This window comes from Phoenix dactylifera, chromosome 12 (genome assembly GCF_051530095.1).
Source record: "Phoenix dactylifera cultivar Ajwa chromosome 12, Ajwa_hap1_PhDact_Kaust_v1.1, whole genome shotgun sequence".
In the NCBI taxonomy this organism is placed as follows: Eukaryota; Viridiplantae; Streptophyta; class Magnoliopsida; order Arecales; family Arecaceae; genus Phoenix; species Phoenix dactylifera.
Window position 1 is genome coordinate 3,575,621 of NC_143201.1, and position 20,555 is coordinate 3,596,175.

At 35.7% G+C, this 20,555-nt stretch overlaps 1 protein-coding gene across 3 annotated transcripts; it reads right to left on the reverse strand.

The window, feature by feature from the left end:
- Positions 1 to 1,074: 1,074 nt before the first annotated feature.
- Positions 1,075 to 20,406, reverse strand: LOC103719388 (metal transporter Nramp3-like). Of its 3 annotated transcripts, none has more exons than XM_039118265.3 (14): positions 20,182 to 20,406; positions 19,398 to 19,567; positions 15,178 to 15,256; positions 15,031 to 15,071; positions 14,765 to 14,843; positions 14,559 to 14,663; positions 14,357 to 14,466; positions 13,778 to 13,959; positions 13,630 to 13,699; positions 13,167 to 13,340; positions 12,316 to 12,420; positions 3,003 to 3,134; positions 1,804 to 1,899; positions 1,075 to 1,549 (listed from the first exon to the last, which is right to left on the reverse strand). In XM_039118265.3, exons 2-14 carry the CDS (start codon positions 19,524 to 19,526, stop codon positions 1,199 to 1,201), a joined length of 1,653 nt encoding a protein of 550 aa, XP_038974193.3. In that variant the 5' UTR covers positions 19,527 to 19,567; positions 20,182 to 20,406; the 3' UTR covers positions 1,075 to 1,198. The 3 variants fall into 3 exon arrangements, with proteins under 3 accessions (XP_038974193.3, XP_038974194.3, XP_088565499.2); XM_039118266.3 differs by having other exon boundaries at positions 19,398 to 19,685; XM_088709373.2 differs by lacking the exon at positions 13,167 to 13,340 and having other exon boundaries at positions 20,182 to 20,346.
- Between the last annotated feature and the right edge of the window lie 149 nt (positions 20,407 to 20,555).

Sequence of the window (20,555 nt, forward strand, 5' to 3'; positions counted from 1 at the left end):
AGAAATTTCAAATAAAATACTATACTATCGATAACCAGCAACTTGAAAATTCCCAAATAAAGAAATTTGAAATTATTTATAATTCAAGTTAATCATAATTTTTTGGTAGGAAAGTTAAATGTAATTGAGCATTTATAATTATTGGTGAGTATATTTTCAGAATAAGGAGCTCCAAATAAGTAAATATACTACTAAAATTTCTAAATAAAGAAAATATAAAATAATTTAAAAATATCAACATGCAACCAAAGAAGTCAATGAGAAAAATATTGGGTTAAAATTCTAGAAATCGATAATATATATAAATTAATCCGAATCATAATCAAAATTTGAAATTATTGGTGGATAGATATTTAGAATAAGGAATTTTGAATAAGAAAATAAACTATCAATCGATGAATTGAAAATTTCCAAATAAAGAAAATTTAAAATTATTTGAAATTCAACTTAACCATAATTTTTTAAAGGAATGTTAGTTGAAATGGAGTAATTGAAATTATTTGCGAGCATATTTCGACAATAGGGAACTTCAAATAAGGAATTATACTACTAAAAATTTCTAAATAAAAAAATAAAATTATTTGAAAAATATCCCACCTGCAGTGAAATAAGTCAAATAAGAAAATTATTGGGTTAATATTTTAGAAATTGGTTATACATATAGAAATTAATTTGAACCATAATCAAAATTCAAAATTATTGGTGAGTAGATATTCACAAAAAGGAAGTTCAAATAAAAATATTGAAGCAATTTTAGTGACTTGATTCTACATAAATTGGAAATATAATTACTTTAATATTATTTTATCATTTATATCAAAATTATGGAGTCCACTTCATGTATATTTTCAAGCTCTCACATGGGAAAATTAGCAAAATGATGAAACATACTATTATAACCTGAAGCCTGAAAGAATACAATGGAGGACTCCTTGAGCCCAAGCAAATAAAATATGAAATTTGTTGTGATATCTTTATAACTTGTTCATTGATCATGTATATTTTACCTTTTGGAAGGGAAAAATAGCGAAATGATGAATGAAACATGAAGCCAGAAAGAATACAATAGACTCATTGACCCAAATAAACAATATACCACATTTTTCGTAATATCATTATTACTTGTTCTGTTTTAGTAAGATTATTTGGGAAACTACACTGCCTCAGAGAGAGAGAGAGAGAGAGAGAGAGAGATTACTTAGTCAATATCTAATGCCGATCTTGTTTGGGGGAGTTGCATGCTTGTAATGTCCTCTCGAGGTAAAGCATACGTTGAATTGTTAATTTCAGTGCCAGAATTGTTGCAACTTTGTCCGAGTTCAGCATCACCAAGCCACAATGGTTGGGTAGACTTCCTATTTTTCCGAAAGACCAAATAAAGAATTGCAACCGTATACACCAGTATGCCTGAAAAACCAACCATACCAGCAAACACAATGGATACAGTTTTCAACCCACTGTGTAAAAGCAACTTGATAAAAGCGGTCACAAGATAGTAGGTATTGATGGCCATGATCGATGAGCTTATTATCCAAGTGATTGATGAGATCTGCAGTAATAAGAAAAACCAGTGCAAGAACCCCTTCAATAACACATTGTGGATTAATGAAAGTTTGTTACAATCAGTAGTTGTTTTGCATCCAGTAAATTCAAAGTTAAGACCTCGGAGGCCTGAATACATCTTAAACACTGATAACTGAAATGACAAGCAAAAAAAGTTGGCAATTTCTCCACAAGGTTTCTTTTGTTTTTTGCATTATTAATAGAAATGTATATTGTAGAATTGTGTTATAAAGAACTTACTATAATTGAATTGGCATATGAGCCCATCTTGGTCTTGCTGCTCGTAAACTTTAGGAGTGGAACAAGAGCAAAAGGAAGTTCAAACGATAAAATCATCTGCATATATACAGTTATCAATGTCAACAAGATAATCAAAACAGGAAGCCACTGCAAGATGAATCCAATCTGTATTTCAGGTATTTCATCTTTAACCAGATTGGTCTCCTTAGTCACTCCCATTATATAGTTTTTAACCCCAAATAAGAAATGCCTGCATAAAATCCACTCAGAAATTTTTCCACCAAAATGAAAGGCAGGATGTGATGATTATAGACGATGAACCTGGTTAACCAGTTAAATGTAAAACAGAATATCTGAGTCTGATATAGTAAGAAGCAGAGTATTTCCAAAAGAAAAGAAATAATGACATTAAGCAAAATAATGATCAGCAATAATAGTCACCATCCTAGTTCCCCAGTTAACCTAAGCCTGGTCCAATTTTGCATATGCCACAAATCTGAATACCCATGTGGATTTTGCATAAACAACAAAATATGAGAAGATCATTGTGCTAACCATATTTGATCTCACATAATTAGGCTAGAATGGGAGTGATGAGGCAGATTCAAAAGGGAGTAGGGATTGAGTTCATGAACTTAAAATAGGCAGTAGACAAACTAACACTTAATGAAGGAACACGTATTAAGAGAAAATCTGTTAGAAATTTAAAATATTTTTAGATATCACTACTCGAGAACTTGCCAATACTAAAATTTGCCAATACTAAAATAAGGTCTTTACATATATCATACTCATTAAAAATACTAGATCATGCCTATTCTTGGTAAAAGAGAGCAGGCCTTGGTATAATGGTAAGGTTGTTCTATTGTGATCTGGATGTCACGGGTTCGGAACATGAAAACAGCCTTTTAGCATGTGGGTTAAGGTTGCATATATCTAATCATCCCCAAACCCTGCAGTTGTGGGAACTTTGTGCACCGGGATGCCTTTTTTAATACCTATTCTTAGTAAAATCAAAATAAATGATTTACCAGGTTGACAACTAAAGTTACAGAATGCTTGAATGCAAGACCAATAAATATGAAAACCGATGATTGAATATATTTTAGAAGTTTGAAAACATTAAAAGCTTTCTTTATCAAAACATAATGACTTATTAGGTAGAAGCATATCTTGAAAAATGTTGGGGGTCTACATACCGAAGCAATAATTATCAGCTGTCCAGCTGCAGAAGAACCACCAATTAGTGCAACAATTAGACTTGGGACAATTGCTAATGATCGAGTTAACATATTCCGTATCCATGGTGTGATCCGTAGATCAAGAAAGCCCTGCAAAGGAAGATTAACTCTAGCAATCAAACAAGAAAGAAGATGAAATGCGGAAAAGACATAAAAATCAATAACAAATAGCAGGTTCTAGGAAAAAAATGAAGAGAAACCAATCAAATCGACTATAATGCTCATAGAGTTAGAACTTAAAAGCATTGTTGCTTTAGTTGAAGCAATAATTCACTCTTTATGTTGATGAATATAAAGCCAACCCTTGAGATAAACATGAAAATACTTAAAAATTTTAGTTCAAACTAAAAAAAAAAATCTGCCTCTACTAAGCTTCCCCTCATATTGAATGTATAACCATGAGACTGCTCCAGTCACTCTATGAAAATTCAAGGAGTTTCGGGAGGATAAGTTTGCAAGTGATCTTTGAAAAGGACTTCATTAACTAGTTAGTGCATGGAACATGGGTTTTCTAGCCAGATATGAGAAAAGATCATCATTGTTGAGTATGTTTTGTTACAATTTGTTATCAAAGTGCTTCATTATGAAATATCTTTTTACTGCACCCATCCGTTTCATTGTCAAGAGTATATATCAGGAATTGTAATTTTGCTGTTTTATTAATTTTTAATCTTCAAAACAAATAAGTTCTATATCCTCTTCTTTATGTACTATTGCAGAACTTCAGAAATTGAAAAAGAAGTGATGAAACATGTAGCTTTTAAGAGTTCAAACTTCAAAATAAATGAAGCATCATAAGGCCTACTTGTTGCTTGGAGAAAGAGCTAAGATATCATGAAGATATCATGGATACATGGAAAATAATCTGTTATGATAGTAAATGGTTCAATCCACATAATCCTTCTTGAGGTTTCTAAAGAATTCATACTGTGGTGAACTGGCTGAGCAGGCTTCAGAAATCAGAGATTTGAGAATATGATACAGAACAAATAAATCAATGACTCCAGATTTTAATTCATATATCATTTTGATATAGGATGACTAAAAAGAAAGCAAACTCTATGAATAGACTTTATAAACCTATGGCAATTCTAGAACATCAAATTATAGCTGGTTAAAAGCTGAAGCTAGAATTTTGTCTGGTATCATCTACAAAGGATGAAGGAGGGAAAAAAGTAGATGGATGGCTAAAGGCAAGTAACCTTTCTGCTTGAGCGAGGATCCAGATTCACCAAAATACCAAATAACTCTTGAGCGAGACTTGGTCAGATATTACCACCGATAAATAATGACTGGAGTCATCACAAGCAAAGAATTCTCAGAAAGAACAGTGAATTTCATTACATCTCGATTACTCTTTTCATGGGATAGTCTGATCCCTATAAATAAAATTCCCATTATCATAATCATCGGAAAAACTAATACTATTATATATCTTTGATCCTGGAAGAAACTTATCTTAAACAACATAAATTCATCCTAAACTATCATAAAACCAAACTAAATGGTAAAATTTTACACCAGCTACTCAATTATTCAGGAAAATCATGGAGTATAGATACTTTAAGATTTAACATGTCTTCGATTCTCTCGTTGAAAAAAAAAAACTTCTCTGCATAGGGACCCCCACCCCTCCCCCCAAGCCACCGGTCTGATCCCTAATTCATTTGTTGGGAATCTCTATCTTTCAAGTCGTTGAATTGGTCGGTAGAAAAGTAGAATTATGTATATGATGTACCATAATGTGATAACTCCATCAATATTTAGATGCTCCTATTTATCATATCTTGGTTTTCATTCATCCTCCCCACATCTCATATCAATAATATGCTTTTTTCTATTAGTTTGCTTACATTCAGACACTGTAATCACTCCATCCCACCTCTCCGTCCCCATAACCCCCACAGGAAAAGAAAAAGAAAAATTGATATACTAGATATCAGCATCCCCCCCCCTAAAAAAAAAGAAAAAAAAAAAAGGAAAAACATGCAGAACTTAGGTTTCAAATATAGACAGATTATTGATCAAAATTATGATAAGACATGGACTCGAACTAATGCCATGTGACAATAGACTCTTAGTTGCTTTTGAACTCTAATGTACCAAAAACAATTTAAAACCATACTCTGCTGGGGATTATGAGATTTTGGATGCTCAGGTCTAGTGGACCAAAATGGACTCTTTAAACTTTAAGGTTCCAGAAAGACCAAATCTGTCAAGCAGTAGATAAATCTCAAAGTCATCTTGGCTGTAAAGTAAGTAATCATTAAAAAAAGGTTGCCTTGGTCCATGATGTAAAGTTCCCTTCTTGCCAACCAATGGGTCCTAGTTCTGCCAAAGAATGCTTTTTTGGTAAATCTGCCAATGAATGCTTTGGCTACACCTGTTTACAGAAAGTTGCATCAAGTTAATTGATAACTGCTAGGCCATGTTTCGTTGTCAAGAACAGAAATCAGATATGGTTTTCCCATTCCCTAGAATCCATTACTGTAAATCATCGGGAATGATTGGTTTTGGTTCCTATGTTTGGATTAGCAAAAGGGAAAATCTCTACGGAATGAAGCAAACCTAGTAGCAAATAACGTAATAAATCATAATTAATATATTATATTATATTGCGACAATGACTATCTGAAAATATATATTGTCATACAAAATGTTCGCCGTCTCGGTACCAAACCTTATACCAGTGCTACGCTAGCACAGTGTTGGTACTGTACAGAATTTTTTGGCGTACCAAGTACCGGTATGATACACCTCGTACTACTCGGTTCGGGCCAATACGACATACTGTGATCATATATATTATGTATAGCATTATATAATTTATAATTATATGAACTATATAATTATAATAATATAACATACTATATTATTTAACAATTTTAAAGTATAAAATATAATTATGAATTTATGATAATGTTAATTTTTAAAGAGTACTTTAATCTTATATCATAATTGTATAGTTACTATTAATATAACCTTATACTACAATATTAGCTAATTCTAATATTCATATTATTACAAGGATGACAAAAATAATGAACATATATAACGTATCATATAGTAATATTTCACACAATATTATCACAATATTTCAGATAATATTATAATAACTAAAATAACATTGTTATCATATAAAATAATTGAATAATATAAAAACTTTTTCTTAAAAAATATCATATCATATCATATATTGTTAAATTAATATATAATATAAATATTGAAAATATTAATATTACTAACAGATTAGTATTAGTATTACCTATACCAACCTATTAACCTTCCATTATAATATTATACAATGAATGTTATTAATATAATATTATATAATTATTAATAATATTAATATTAGTATTAGTCTATTATTTTAAAATGCAAATGGAAATAATATAATAATAACCGCATATTATATATATCATTTTGTAATATTATAAGGATTTTGATATGGTCCTTTTATATAATTTTTTATTAAATAAGGGAATAGATCTTGGCCCTTCATGGAAAGGGGTATTTTAGTACATTACTAAATTATCTAGTTATCAACTGGTTCAACATAATAAATTTAAGCCGATCCCCACCGGAATGATGCAAGTCGCCCTCCTCGATCTTAGTTTCCAAGGCTTTGCCACCATTGCGGCCAAAGATGACAACCTTTTTCACCCTCATGCCACCCTCTCCTTGGGTTCCTAGATTCGAGGTGGAGTCTACCATGATCCCTCCCTCTTGGGCGAAGACAAGAGGGGACAGTACTAAATTCGTTGCCACCCATAACTCTTCCAAGTCGTGCTCGCCTTCGATTTGGTAATCTCGCTATTGGTTCTAGTGGGAAGCTTCATGCAACGGAAGAGCTATTGGTTCCCCCCAATTGAGAAGAGGGATGAAGCTAGGGGAACTAGAGTTAATTGGATGGACTATGGCAACCCCATTAACCTACACCTTCCTTCTCCATGCATCATCTCCCCCCTCCCGCTCCTTTACTTTGTACTCTGATCTCAGTGCGCTCTCCACCATAAATGGAGGAGCTTTGTTGATGCTTCAAACTGAGAACAAGAAGTTGGTTCTAAATCATGGATTAACCTACAAGCAATAGCCATCCCTTCTATGACCTAGTTCTTATAACTAGAAGCTCTAAAAATATACCATATTTGTTTAGCCAGCTACCAAGAATACTAAGGTTCAATTATGAAAAGAACCAACAATCCTCTATAGCTTGTGCTCTTTAAAGATGATTATGACAATTTTCTAAAGCCTAGATAAATTTTTCTAATGCAAGTCTTTGAATGATCTGGATTGAGAAAGGCAGAGAGAGTAGGAAGGATCATAATTCAGAAAGGCTGTTAGCGACACAATATGAAGCTCTGTTTGAGGATAATTGAGAGCATGCTACTAGTCATTTCAAAGAATTATGCAACAATGGGTGCATTCTCAATGTTATAACCCAGTATGCACCAATCCCCAACCTTTTCGATGCCAAAAGTCATCTTTACATGGATTCTGGTATTCTAAAGATCTTTGAAACTGAAGAATCAGTGCTTCTCCAACCCCTCCAAGGACTCATTTGGTTCGCAGAAAGAATTTTACCTCATTGGAGTGTTTTTCCTAAGAAGATGATGCTTGGGTAAATGATACATGGGAAAATATTTTTTGCATGTTTGTTTGACCATAGGAAAATAACATAGGAAACACACTTTCTAGAATGATTATGTTTGGTTGAGTATCTACTTTCCTAGAAAAGTTGTGTAAAATACCTGTTATGACCTTAATAAAGAGACTGCAAGAAAAAAACATCACATGCATAATTTTTAGAAACAGATACTGAGAACTAAGGTTCGCCGTATCGGTACCAGTAGCCTTACTGGTCGCCCACCGGACCGGTTTAAACCGGAACACTCTTCCCCGCCGGAGCCGGAAAAGAAGAAGAGAACGAGAGAGCGAGCGGGGGGGAGAGGAAGGGAGGAGAGGAGAGGCCGCCCGTGGAGGGCCGCGGGGGGGGGGGGGGGGGGGGCGGGGGAGCCCGCAGGGGAGCGGCGAAGGCCGACCTCCGCCACCGGCGGAGGCCTCTCCTCCCTCCCTCTCTTTCCCGCTCTCTCTCTCTCCTTCTCTTCGTCTTCCTCGGCTCCGATTGGGCTCGGCTCGTATTGGTTTTCACTGCTCCAACGTACCGGTTACAGGCTGGACCGGTCCAAACCGGCCGGTACGGGCCGCTTCGTCAGACCATGCTTGGAGCACCAAGGTTTGGAGGTTTTGAAGGTTCAACACCAAAAAAGCTAGCATTTGTCCACAGTTAACGGTAGACACATCAATAGTATTAACGGAAGGAGAATGTTGAGACACAGATGTCTCTACTGGAGTTTCACTGCCTAGGATTTCTAATATATTTACAATTTAAATCTATATAAAGAAGTTGTCTAACTATTAGAATTATTATAGCTCATAATATATCTTTAATAGTTATTTTTAAAATTTTTTAAATCTAAAAATATTTAAAAATAGATATTAAAAAGAATTATTGGTTTGAGTTTTTAGAGTTCTAACAATTTTTAATAGTTAGACGACTTCTTTATATTGTGAAATTTTTAATAGTTATTAATATATTTTTATATTAAAATTACCATAACTTCTTTAAATTGTGATAATTTTTAATAGTATATTTTTAATAGTTTAAGATTAACTATTAAAAATAGCTATTAAGAATATCATGATGACTTAAGGACATTTTTGGTAAAATACCACAATTCTCAGCTCGTGAAAAGTAGTTTTTCCATGTCCTACATAAGTTTTTCTTTAAAATGTAGAAAATTTATTCTCATAGGAAAGCAACTTTTTCATCTTTTTTCTTTGAAATCTGCAACTAAACATGAGGCATTCTTTCATTTTCTCATTGACCACGCTTTCCCCCTCTTCCCACAAACCAAATGAGTCCCTAGTTCTCGCTTCTTCCATCCCTTTTTCTCGCTCAAATTGAAAGCTTCATGTTATAGTCCACTATGTGATAAACAAGATTTATCGTACCAGTAGCCACCGGTACATGGTCCTAAACCGGTACGCGGTACAGAAGGTGTACTGACACTCAGTATGCCGAACTGGCCTCCATACTGAGCGTATCGACATTGTAATAGGATGGTATCTGTACGAGGTCTGGTACCGAAATGACGAACATTGGTAATAAATATCTTACCATTGTCGATGCATCTGTACATATTTCTCCTTCTCAATTAACTCTTTCATAGACCGCACGTTAGCCTCAGGCCAATATTGGAGCTGGCTCTATTTTCAGATGTTAAGAACTGATCCTCAATAGATCATATATAGAAGCAGTATGCCGTTAGTTAGCTTTGCACTCCATGCTAATGGTTCCTCGAGAAAGATATGGAACAATATCTATCTTAAGAGACGGTGGCAATTGCAAGCCAAGAAACTTTGTTGTCGCACCCATAAGTGATGGGATACATATCATGACCATATGAAAAGAGCCAGACATCGTGTCATTAGCAAGAGGCTCATCCTCCTTTCTCTCGATCACAGCAGCAATGCCTGCTTCATCATTGTGCTCAAAGTTTGGATACTTGGAGATGCCTAGATGGCAATCCTCCTCAGGGAGACGAAAACTCCAGCTTTGCCGCCACAGACTTATCAAGCCTCCGATGGATCTTTGGCACTACTGCCTCTGAGTCTTTCTTGGCTTCATCACAGAGAAAAACGAAGAAGAGAAGTAGGGGAAGAAAGGAAGGAGGGAGGGAAAGAGAAGAGACATCGAATTTGATTTAACTACAAAAAATCCGATTATCCAGTTCTAGTGACCTGTACTACCAGTAATCCAGTTATCCATTTAAGATCCTTCATTCTTGAATCTATGGTCAAGATTATGTATCTGTAAGGAAAACTTAAAAGCACCATAGCAAAACCCTAATTACAAAATATACTTAATCAACCATGATGATAATAATAGTATAATATAAGAATAAAAATAAATAATATTATAATATTATCATATGATAAAAATATTATTAATAACATAATCTAATATATATGTGATATACAATATAAAATATTGATACTAATAATATATATTAATATATTATAGTATAATATAACATAACATATATGATATTCTATTATCCAGTAGACAATAAATTACTGTAATATGTTTTCAATAAATAATTAGTAATGATTATATCCTAATTTTTCAATTACAAAAATAAGCCTAATCAGATTACTTCATCAAAGATTTAAAATAAAGATTTAAAGTGTTATATAATAATGCTAATTAGATTTTTCTCATTTAAAACATACTAGACTTCTTTATAGATGTTGCTAGACATTTAAAAAAAAAAGTAGAGACAATATGTGGAAACATGCCTACTCATGCTATCTTCCAAATCAATAGTGAGAAAATCTGATTTAGCAAGAAAAGGAACTCAAGAACTTCTAAAACTGATATCTTAATATATCTTGATTCTAAGAACATTCAAAGGAAGATTAATGGAGGTACTTTTGAACGAGAGGCAAATATGAGATATATGATGTATTTAAAAAAATCACACATTAATTATTTTTAGGTTGTTTTTAGAATTTCAGTCTTTAGTTAAATTATTTAATATCTTTAACAGCAACATGCATCTGCAAGTGCAATAATACCACAGTTTAAATCCTAGCACGATGGGAGAGCATCATGGCCATCCCGTCCCATTTCTTTGAGAAAATGTGATTGGAACAGAGATGAAACTCAGAAACCCATCCACACATAGCAAGAAGAAGAAAGAGGAAATAAAGAAAGGAAAGAAGACGAAAAGAAAAAAAGGAAGAAAAAGGACATAACCAGAGGAGGAAAAAAAGAAAGGAAGGAGAAAAGGAAACCAAGAAAGAAAGAATAAAGAAAGAGAGACGGAGGATACCAACGAGGATGCTCGACTAAGACAGCCACAGGGGTAGGGCGAGACAATTGGGCATCTTGTTCCATGGAGAAACTTGGATGCCCCCCTCCTATGGGATTTAAAACCTTGATTATAACTAGTAATATATAAATTATCTTTTTATTGTTGCTCAAGTACATAACTAAGACTATGAAGAACAATACCAAGCTGCTCCTTAGTATGGTGTTACCCCTTTTTATGGGAATCCAATAAATGTGACATCGGCACTGCCATGTCCGAATGAGCTACCAAACATGGAAACAGACCAGATGGGAAATCAATAGCGATTCCCACCTCCCAATTCCTGTCAACCAAACATGGCATTAAATTTATGGCACGATCTACAAAGCCTGCCTCATGTAAACGGATATGTGACAGGATTTACAAGTTCATGAAACAGATACAAATTGTAACAAGTAACAATATATTAATCAAACAATCAAATGTCTGTCCTGATCACGCTTTGTATCAAGCCTTAACATTAGAATACATGATTACGATTTCTTTGTTTAGATCTTCTCATATTTGTGTTTTTCCCTTGCACTCCATTACAACCACCAACCAGAGTAACCTCATGATCATAGAATTCAAATCTAATGACTGCAGCACATGTTATTATCTTAATCTAAAAGACATCTATAACTCAGAAATTCTAATAGATTGAGGGGCATCTGCTCCATTTTCCCCTAGATGGCAGGGTCCCTGTTCCATAAAGAAGTTCAGCTTCATATCTAGAACAAATTACAGGGATGTCATATGTTAGAGCATAAATTTATAATGGAAGACAGAATTAACAGAATCAAGAAGAAAGCTAAATCATTTGTTTTTTTTTTTTAGGTAGAGAAAGCTAGATCATTTGAAATTTATCATTCCAGCTGAACATTTGCACATACCTATATCATAATTTCCACATTGTATTACTTTGTGGATAGCTACCTTTCCGATAAACAAAGTTTCCACATACAACCCGTGAACTTTCAGTCACACAAGAATAATTCCTGACTAAGAAGGAAAAGGCAATTCGCTATCTACCTACCATCATCAGAAAGTTCACACCGTTTGGATGTCTCCAAACAATATTCTGGAAAACGCTGTTGAGATAATAAAATTCCAGAAGGAAGAAAATCATAATAATAATTTTTAAAAACTGACTTCACAATGTGTCATATTGCCCATATGCATAAAAAAAGAAAAACTCATGCCATAAACGACTGAATATTCATCTGATACTCTTCGAAATATGAAATCTTCAGTCAGTGAAATTTGAGAATATCTTATGGTTTAACTAAGATCAAAGTAGTCAAAAGGAAAATATTACATGCTGTGACTAGAAAATTTATAAGAAAGTACAAAACCTGCATGACATACTGTCCAGCATAGGTTCCTGTAATTGTAGAACTTTGACCAGATGCCAATAAAGCAATCGCAAATAGCTTTGAACTCCACTTCCCAAGGACATGCTGAAAGAAAAATATAAAATCAGCTTAAAAAGCTAGGTATTGATGTTAATAAATGAAAGTTACAGTAATATGCACTGAACAACACTTTATTGCCATAGATATGCTTGTAGGTAACACAAGAAATTCTATTAGATATGTTGTCCATGTGAGTTAACAAATATTTGCAAATTTTACATACAGGAAATCTTGACCTGTTTATCAAACAAGCTCTTGTTTTTGTGAAGGAACAAAAATAGACTTGTCAAGGCTAAGATTCGCATCTCGATACCAGACCCTATACCAGAACCATCCTATTACAGTATCGATATGCGGTATGATATGAGACGGTAGGGTATACCAAGTGTCAGTATAGTATGATACATCCAATACTGTATGGTACGTCCGGTATGGTACGGTATGGTACGGACTGGTACAGCAAATCTTAATCCAGGAACTCCTTGATCTGTCTCTAAGTACCATAGAAATTTCGGGTTTCATATGTATCATATAGCATAATCTAGCAAAAAAACCATGATTGTCTTCTCTTTCCAAGAAACATAATCTTGAAAATGTCAAAACAAGGAAGCCATAAATTCTGTTACTGTAGCCAAGCATGCATATTTAAGTTAATCAATGTCAGATACAATAGATTCTGCCATAGTAAAGATTGAAGTGTATAACAGATAAGTGATTTATTAAAGACAAACAACTGAGACTCAGGAATCTAACAATGTCAGTTCACAATTTAGTGATAGTCTATAACGTACTCTTAGTAAAAATGAAGCTTTGTTAAGATCTAGATCCTCGCAGTTCCTTTGATCTTCAGGACTCAGATTCTCTGAGCTACAGACAGCACCACTTACAGAAATAACAGATATATTGATAAGAAAAGCCACAGCAAGAGCAAATGCACTTTCAACAGTATAAAACCAGTATGCCTCCTACAAAAAAAGGGCAAATAGCATGGTTTAGAACTCCATAAGTAGACACACAGATAAAAACGCTCATATTCGTGCTCATGTTTATGTTCAACACATCAATGCTACATTCTCCCACAGGGAAAAATGCCTTGAAAGCACCACATAAATTATATTATAAAAAAAAATTGAGGTAAGAGGAACCAAGTTGATTAAAAGTTTTGAGGTCCAGAACACCAATTTTGGAACCATGCAAGACAATGGTTTCTCTTGCTCAAATGTGAAATAATATAAGGAGACTAGGAAATTTTACTTTGAGTCCATGAATGGAGCGTGGTATTTTCCTAGACAGCACCAATGCTGAATGGAGAAAAAGGTTGTGCCTGCACCAGATCATATAATTATCATTAAAAGAGCTACTAACAGATCAAATAAGCAACAGTTGATCATAAGAAGCTTACGGCATGACCATTGCACCAAGCAGTGAGATAGCAAGACCTGTGGCACCATTTCCTTTAAGTTGCGGGATAAAAAGTCCTTTTAAAACCTCTGATGAGCTTGGCTTTGCATAACCAAGTTCCACAAAGAAACAGGAAGCCATTGTAAATACCAGAAATGCTATTAGAAGCTCAAGTTTCCGAATCTGCATGAAGTTGAAGATGTTTCATGAGAAATAACTAGAATGCTTTAAACATTTTAATTTGCAAATTCTATTCTGATCAAAGTAACAGCTAACATAAGCATAATATAATAAGCAGTCATGACTCTATTCCATCCATTTGAGGTTGGGTTATGAATCCCCCTTTGCAATTTATCAATGTATTCTATTTGAGCACAAGCTTTTTCAAATCTTTTCTCATAACTTCCATTCAGACAATTTTATATTATTCCTTTTCTCTACTCCTTCGAGACAAATCCAAGCTCCTCTCAGTATCATGTTATTGGACTTTAGTTAAGATACATGAAACCTATAGACTGCACAAATGAAACTAGTTACTCAAGAAACAGGTGCGATAGGATTAATGCATATATACTCTTACCCCATATTGCTGTAATAATAGAAGCATCAGAGTACTAAGACCTGTGATAAGAACACCACACCATATTGGAATTCTGAAGAGCATGTTCAATGCAAAGGCCGTTCCAATTACTGGGGACAATAAGGAGAAAGAAAACTTAGGGATTAAAAATAGAAATGGCAGGCATGTGCAGCTGTGCACGTTAAACTTGAAATTGTGAGACCTTCAGGAATGTCACATGCAACCACAGCAAGTTCAGCAAGGATCCACAAGATAAAGTTTGGGACCTTCGGATATTCAGCCCTACAATGCTCAGCTAAATGCTTCCCTGCACAGTAAAGACAACTTTTGAGAGCACATAAAAATGCCAAAGTATTTATTCAATACTAGTTTCTCATAATAAACACCTATGTAGATGGATCTGCAGACCTGTGACAACCCCTAGCTTGGCTGCAAGGGATTGGATAATAAGAGCAGCACAGGAAGCCACAAGTATGATCCAGAGTAGCTTAGCAGAAATGAAAAATGACAATAGAGTTATTGCTCCAGTTAAATATGCAAATAAAATTTAGAATTCAGCATATATATTAAGAAATGCTCCTCAAACATATAAAATAGGACATCATACAAAATGTTACTTGTTAAAAAAATAACAGAATGGTTGATATATCAGCATGATAAATTAGGTGATGTACCTCATACTTATATTGTGCCCCTGACTGTAAATCCGTCTCAACTGTAAATGAAATGTATAATCGATGTCATTACATACCAAACGCAGCATTGCTAACTCATTATTTCGGAAAGAGAAAAAGGAAAAGGAAAATAGTGAGGTATCTTACAGTTGCCAGGATCTATATATGCAATGGAAACAAGAAATCCTGGGCCGATATATGCAAACAAGTTCTTCCAACTCTTTCTCTGCAATATCATCACAAATTATCCAGTTACTAATCAAAACAGCACATTCTAAGCACAGTGGATGAATCTTTAAATATAGTTATTTAACATTAATCCTGAAAATCTAATGCCAAACCCAAAGGTAAAGACAAGTGCAGGTAATAGAGGTACAAGAAAGTAACTTTTACATACTATTCATACATGATATAGATCGATAAAAAAATGTAATAATTTTCTTGCATTGTACCTCACTTTAAAAATACTGTATGTCGCATCTCCTTGTAAAGGAAGATCAAATAATTTTCCTCATCAATTTTCGTAATTTGTACTTAGTGGTTTTTGTAATATCAAAATCAAAAGTTAACCCTTTTTCTATATGCAAATTTTAAAATTTTGAGATGGGATTTTTTCAATATATCTATTATAAGTTCCACTAAAACACTCATTAGGTTGATGCAGGTATTTGAGAAAAAACAAATTTCAATACACCTTACTCCCCAAATGCCTTGTTGATATTTTCACATTGTATAAAAATCCTACCTGGATACTTAACTTACAATAGGTGCATGCCAGGACTGCTGTGCCGATACCGAGCCCCGGACCGGTTGCCCGGCGGCACGGATCGGTATGGCCCCATGATGTGTCGTGTCGAGCCTATACTGACACAGTAGAAAAGGTGGAGAGAGGAAGAACAGGAGAGAGGAAAAGAGAGAGAAGGGGGGCAAAGAAAGGCCGGTGGAGAGCCAGCGGAGGGCTGGGGAGCTGCCGCATGGAGGAGGCGGAGGCTGGAGAGCCGCTGCGCGGAGGAGGTGGAGGCCAGGGAGCCGGCGCGGAGGAGGCGGAGGCCAGGGAGCCGGTGCAGAGGAGGCAAAGGAGGGGCTCTGCCTCCAGGCCCCTGTTTCGTTCAAAATAGGGGCCCGGAGGGGCCTCTTTTATTTTGAAATTTTTAAGTGAAAGTCGGCAAACCCATTGCCGACTTCACTTAATTGTTTTTAATAAAAAGGGGCCCCCTCTGAGCCCTTATTTTAAACAAAATAGGGGATCGGAGGCGGAGCCTCTCTTCCGCCACCTAGGTGCGGCGGCTCTCCGGCCTCCACTTTTCTCTCTCGTCCTTCATCTCCCTCCCTCCCCCGCTCTCTCTCTCTTTTCCTCCTTTTTCTTCTCCTTCTCCCCCTCCATCGTCAGTTCTCATTTTCGTTGCCACAACCGTCTCGGTCCGCCGCCGGTACAGCTCGAAACATCCCAAATCAGGCGGTTCGTTACAGTGAAGAATTTGTTGATCTTTACAAATATCAAAAGAGATATCAATCTTATCTTCACTGCTCAAATATTTTGGGCACTCTCGTAAAGGATGAAAACAACCTGACCTAGTATTTGTTGCTTTGTTTGCGAATCATCAATAGCCTATTCTTGTTAAGCGTCAAACATGAGATGATCATATAGTAGTCCAAGATATTTAATAACCAATATCACAATCATCTTACTAAGGCGAACAAAATTGAGATGTACCAAGATATCATTTTATCTCCAACATGATGAAAAGCTTTGATATTGGGGGGAAAAAACAACTAGATATCTTGTTCACTTAATTAATACCAATATATGTAAATAGTGGTTGTGGTTGTTTTTGAAAAACATGATCAGTTGAAATATTCAGCATTACAAAAATCCTTCACTTTCTTTCCCCTCTGACTTCTCTTCCAGTCCCCCTCCTTCTTGAGTACTCCCACTTAACCAAGGAAAACCTGTTGGCCATCATCAAGATTGCCTATGTTGCTTCCTCTCTCCTTCAAGATCCCCTCCCTACCAGCTATAACTTACCAGCCACTTCACATCACCTCCATTGTTGTTATGGACATCATCCCCCTCTATTCTCCTTGCCTCCAAGTTCTCCCTTCCTACCAACAGTGACCTACTGACCGTCCTCCACCACTAGTCAACAATATCTACCAAATCTAGGCTGTGGCCAAGATTTTCAAGAATCATTGCCTTCTATTGCCATTGTCAAGTACATCCATCAGCTCTAGCCACTTGATTATGCCGATAGCTCTCTCCTGTCCTTGTTGTTCATATCTCCCTTGGGCCTCAGGATCAATGTATCAACTAAAATAGGAAACCTTAATACGATAAAGACCCTTAATATTTTCAAGTTACTTTAGATACTTTGAATATCACATTTGCTAATACCTCGAAGCAGGGTTTGCGGGTTTGCCAAACCATCCCAAACCAAGCAATTTAGGGTGTACTGAACCAAATCGGAGTGAAAACTACGATGGTTCAACCATCCAAAGTAAAATAAATTTGTAACCGGTTAAAACCGATCCAAACTAGGTTGAACCGACTGGTTCCACCTTAGGTTGAACCAAGATCCGCAGTACCGGAACCGGCACTCATGCTGGTAGGCCGATGGTACAGTAAGGTCCGTGCCATGCCATTCTAGTATGAACCAACAAAAAAAGGCAAGGGGGAGAGAGAAGAGGAGAGAGGAAAAGAGAGAGAGGGAGGGACGGAGGGAGAGGGTGAAGGAGAGGAAGGAAGGGGGCAGAAAGTGGGAGAGGGTGGTAGAAAGAGACAGAGAGAGAGAGGAAGGGAGGTTGAAGCCCTCTCTACCCTCCCCCTAATTCACCACCACACTCTCCCTCCCTTCCTCCCTATCCCTCTCGCTCCCTCTCTCCTCTCTCTTTTCCTCTCTTTCCTTCTCCCTCTCCCCTCTCCCTCCTTTGTCGGTTTCTCGATTTAAAAGGAAGAATTGTCCCAATCCGCCGACACTACGGCTCGGTATGCCCTAAACCGAGCAGTTCAAGACGGTTCCACCATCCTAGGGTTGAACCCTAAGACTAATTGTCATCTCTCAATGGCTAGAAATCAGTAAAATTAGTAAGAAACGAATCTATTGAAAATTCACATGCCTCAAGATTAACAAAATGCGGTGATAGCTATTAATCCAAAAGCAGACAGGGATGAAAAACATGATTAGAAAGAAACACTCATGATTACCCAAATTGTCAATAGGGGAGCAATATGACCCCTAAAACTATAAATGACAAATCTCTACAGCTAGAAATTAATAAAATTAGTAGAAAATGAATCTATTGAAAATTCACATACCTCAATATTAACAAAATGCGATGATAACTATTAATCCAAAAGCACAGAGGGACCAAAAACATGATTACAAAGAAACATTCATGATTACCTAAATTTTCAATAGGGGAGAAATATGACCCCTAAAACTATAAATGACAACTCTCTAGGGCTAGAAATCAATAAAATTAGTAAAAATGAATCTACTGAAAATTCATATACCTCAATCTTAATGACACGCAATGATAGTTATTAATCCAAAAACACATGGGGAACAAAAAAACATGATTAGTGAGAAAAGTTCATGATTAGGCGAATGGTTGATGGTTGATACTCCTGGTCATTTAGGTTCATAATTCATAAAGTTTATTCCAAGGAATTAGACCTGCTTGGCTAGGACAACTATTAATACAAAAGCAAAAAGGGACCAAAAACATGATTAGAAAGACACATTCATGATTACCTATATTTTCAATAGGGGAGCAATATGACCCCTAAAACTATAAATGACATCTCTCTATGTCTAGAAATCAATAAAATTAGTAGAAAATGAATCTATTGAAAATTCATATACCTCAATCTTAATGACATGCAATGATAGTTATTAATCCAAAAACACATGGGGAGCAAAAAAACATGATTAGTGAGAAAAGTTCATGATTAGGCGAATGGTTGATAGTTGATACTCCTGGTCCATATTTAGGTTCATAATTCATAAAGTTTATTCCAAGGAATTAGACCTGCTTGGCTAGGACGACTAAAATACTTTTTCTTAATAGAGAACATAACGAGTTTGTCAAAGACATGCTCGTGCTTTAGATTTACCAAGATATACATGATTAATAGTATTGGAGTATTTCAAAGGAGTTCAGAAATGAGAAAGAAACTTGTGATGCTAATGCATGTTTGGTTAACCAAAAGTATGCATTTAAAATAATTAGATTAATCTAGATATTTCAAGGTAATAATTTCAAAAAAAAAATCTTTTCATTGAAGCTATAGTTCTATATCTGATTTTTTAAAAACATTTTATAGAAACAAAATGAATAGTAGAAATTCCTGGTATAAAAAATTATACCTCAGGAACAATGATCTGTTCAGCATCAATGTTGTCAATCAGAGGCACATTTGGGCCGTTGGAGACAGTTCGATTCCCATGGCTTGTAATGAACTGCGGCTGTGATGCAGTCTGTCCCAAGCTACTCATCTTCCTACCACTCTCTACCACAAAATCCTTCACGAAGATAACTGTGCCAATAGATCAGTTAGCTTCCTCTATTTAAAGGAACCGCAGAGAACCAATTCTACTATATCAGCAATACGAATATGCTGATAGAAACAAGCTTTAAAATGATTGGATCAAACCCTACATAAAGAAAAAAAGAAAAAGTCAGACTTTGTTATCAATGAGAAAAATATTAATATATTATAGGAGACATATTCCTCCCAACAACTCAAGTAGTCTCCAACAAGATAGAACTCGTAACGGGGCAAAAGAATAGATTCTAACGAACAGACCATCGAATTGGAAGAGACTGTGATGAAAAGGATTCAATCTGTTCCACACATTCAAGTGATTAAACCTTTAAAATAACAACCAATTCCAATGGATCGTTTCATAAATTACATAAAAAAACCGCAAGGAAATCGAATAAAGGCGGAAAAATATCAAATCTTTATTCTCGGGCGAGAATCATGGTACCGGGAATAAGTTTAAAAAGTAAAAAAAATAAAGCATTTGAGGGCAAGAAACTTAGAAAGAACCGCGGAAAGATGAAGGGGACCCCAGTTGGGATTAGAGAAACCTAGTATTCCCGACGGCGTGGGATGGACAAAAGGTGAACGAAAGAAGGGAATCCCACCTTAATAGAGAGAGGGGGGGAGCGAGCGAAATCCAATTGTAGGAAAAGATTTTCCTCTATCTGTGATCAAATTCTAGGGTTAGGGTTCGGGTTAGGTTTTGTGGGGGGTTTTCCTCTTCGACGAAGAAGCCACGACTGCTCTGCTTCCACTCTGCTCTCTCCCCTGCCTTTTCCTTCCCGAATTCCTTCAATATTTAAAGGAAGTTACGGGGAAGGTTGGCATCCAAAAGGATGCAGTCGAAGCGAACGGGTTTTAAGTTGCTCGACCGGAACCGGTCTGGACCGGGTTTTTTTGAAGATTGAACCAGATTTTTTGGGAATGGAGAAACGGCACGGATCCGGTCGGACCTGATTGGACCGGTCCATGCGATCTG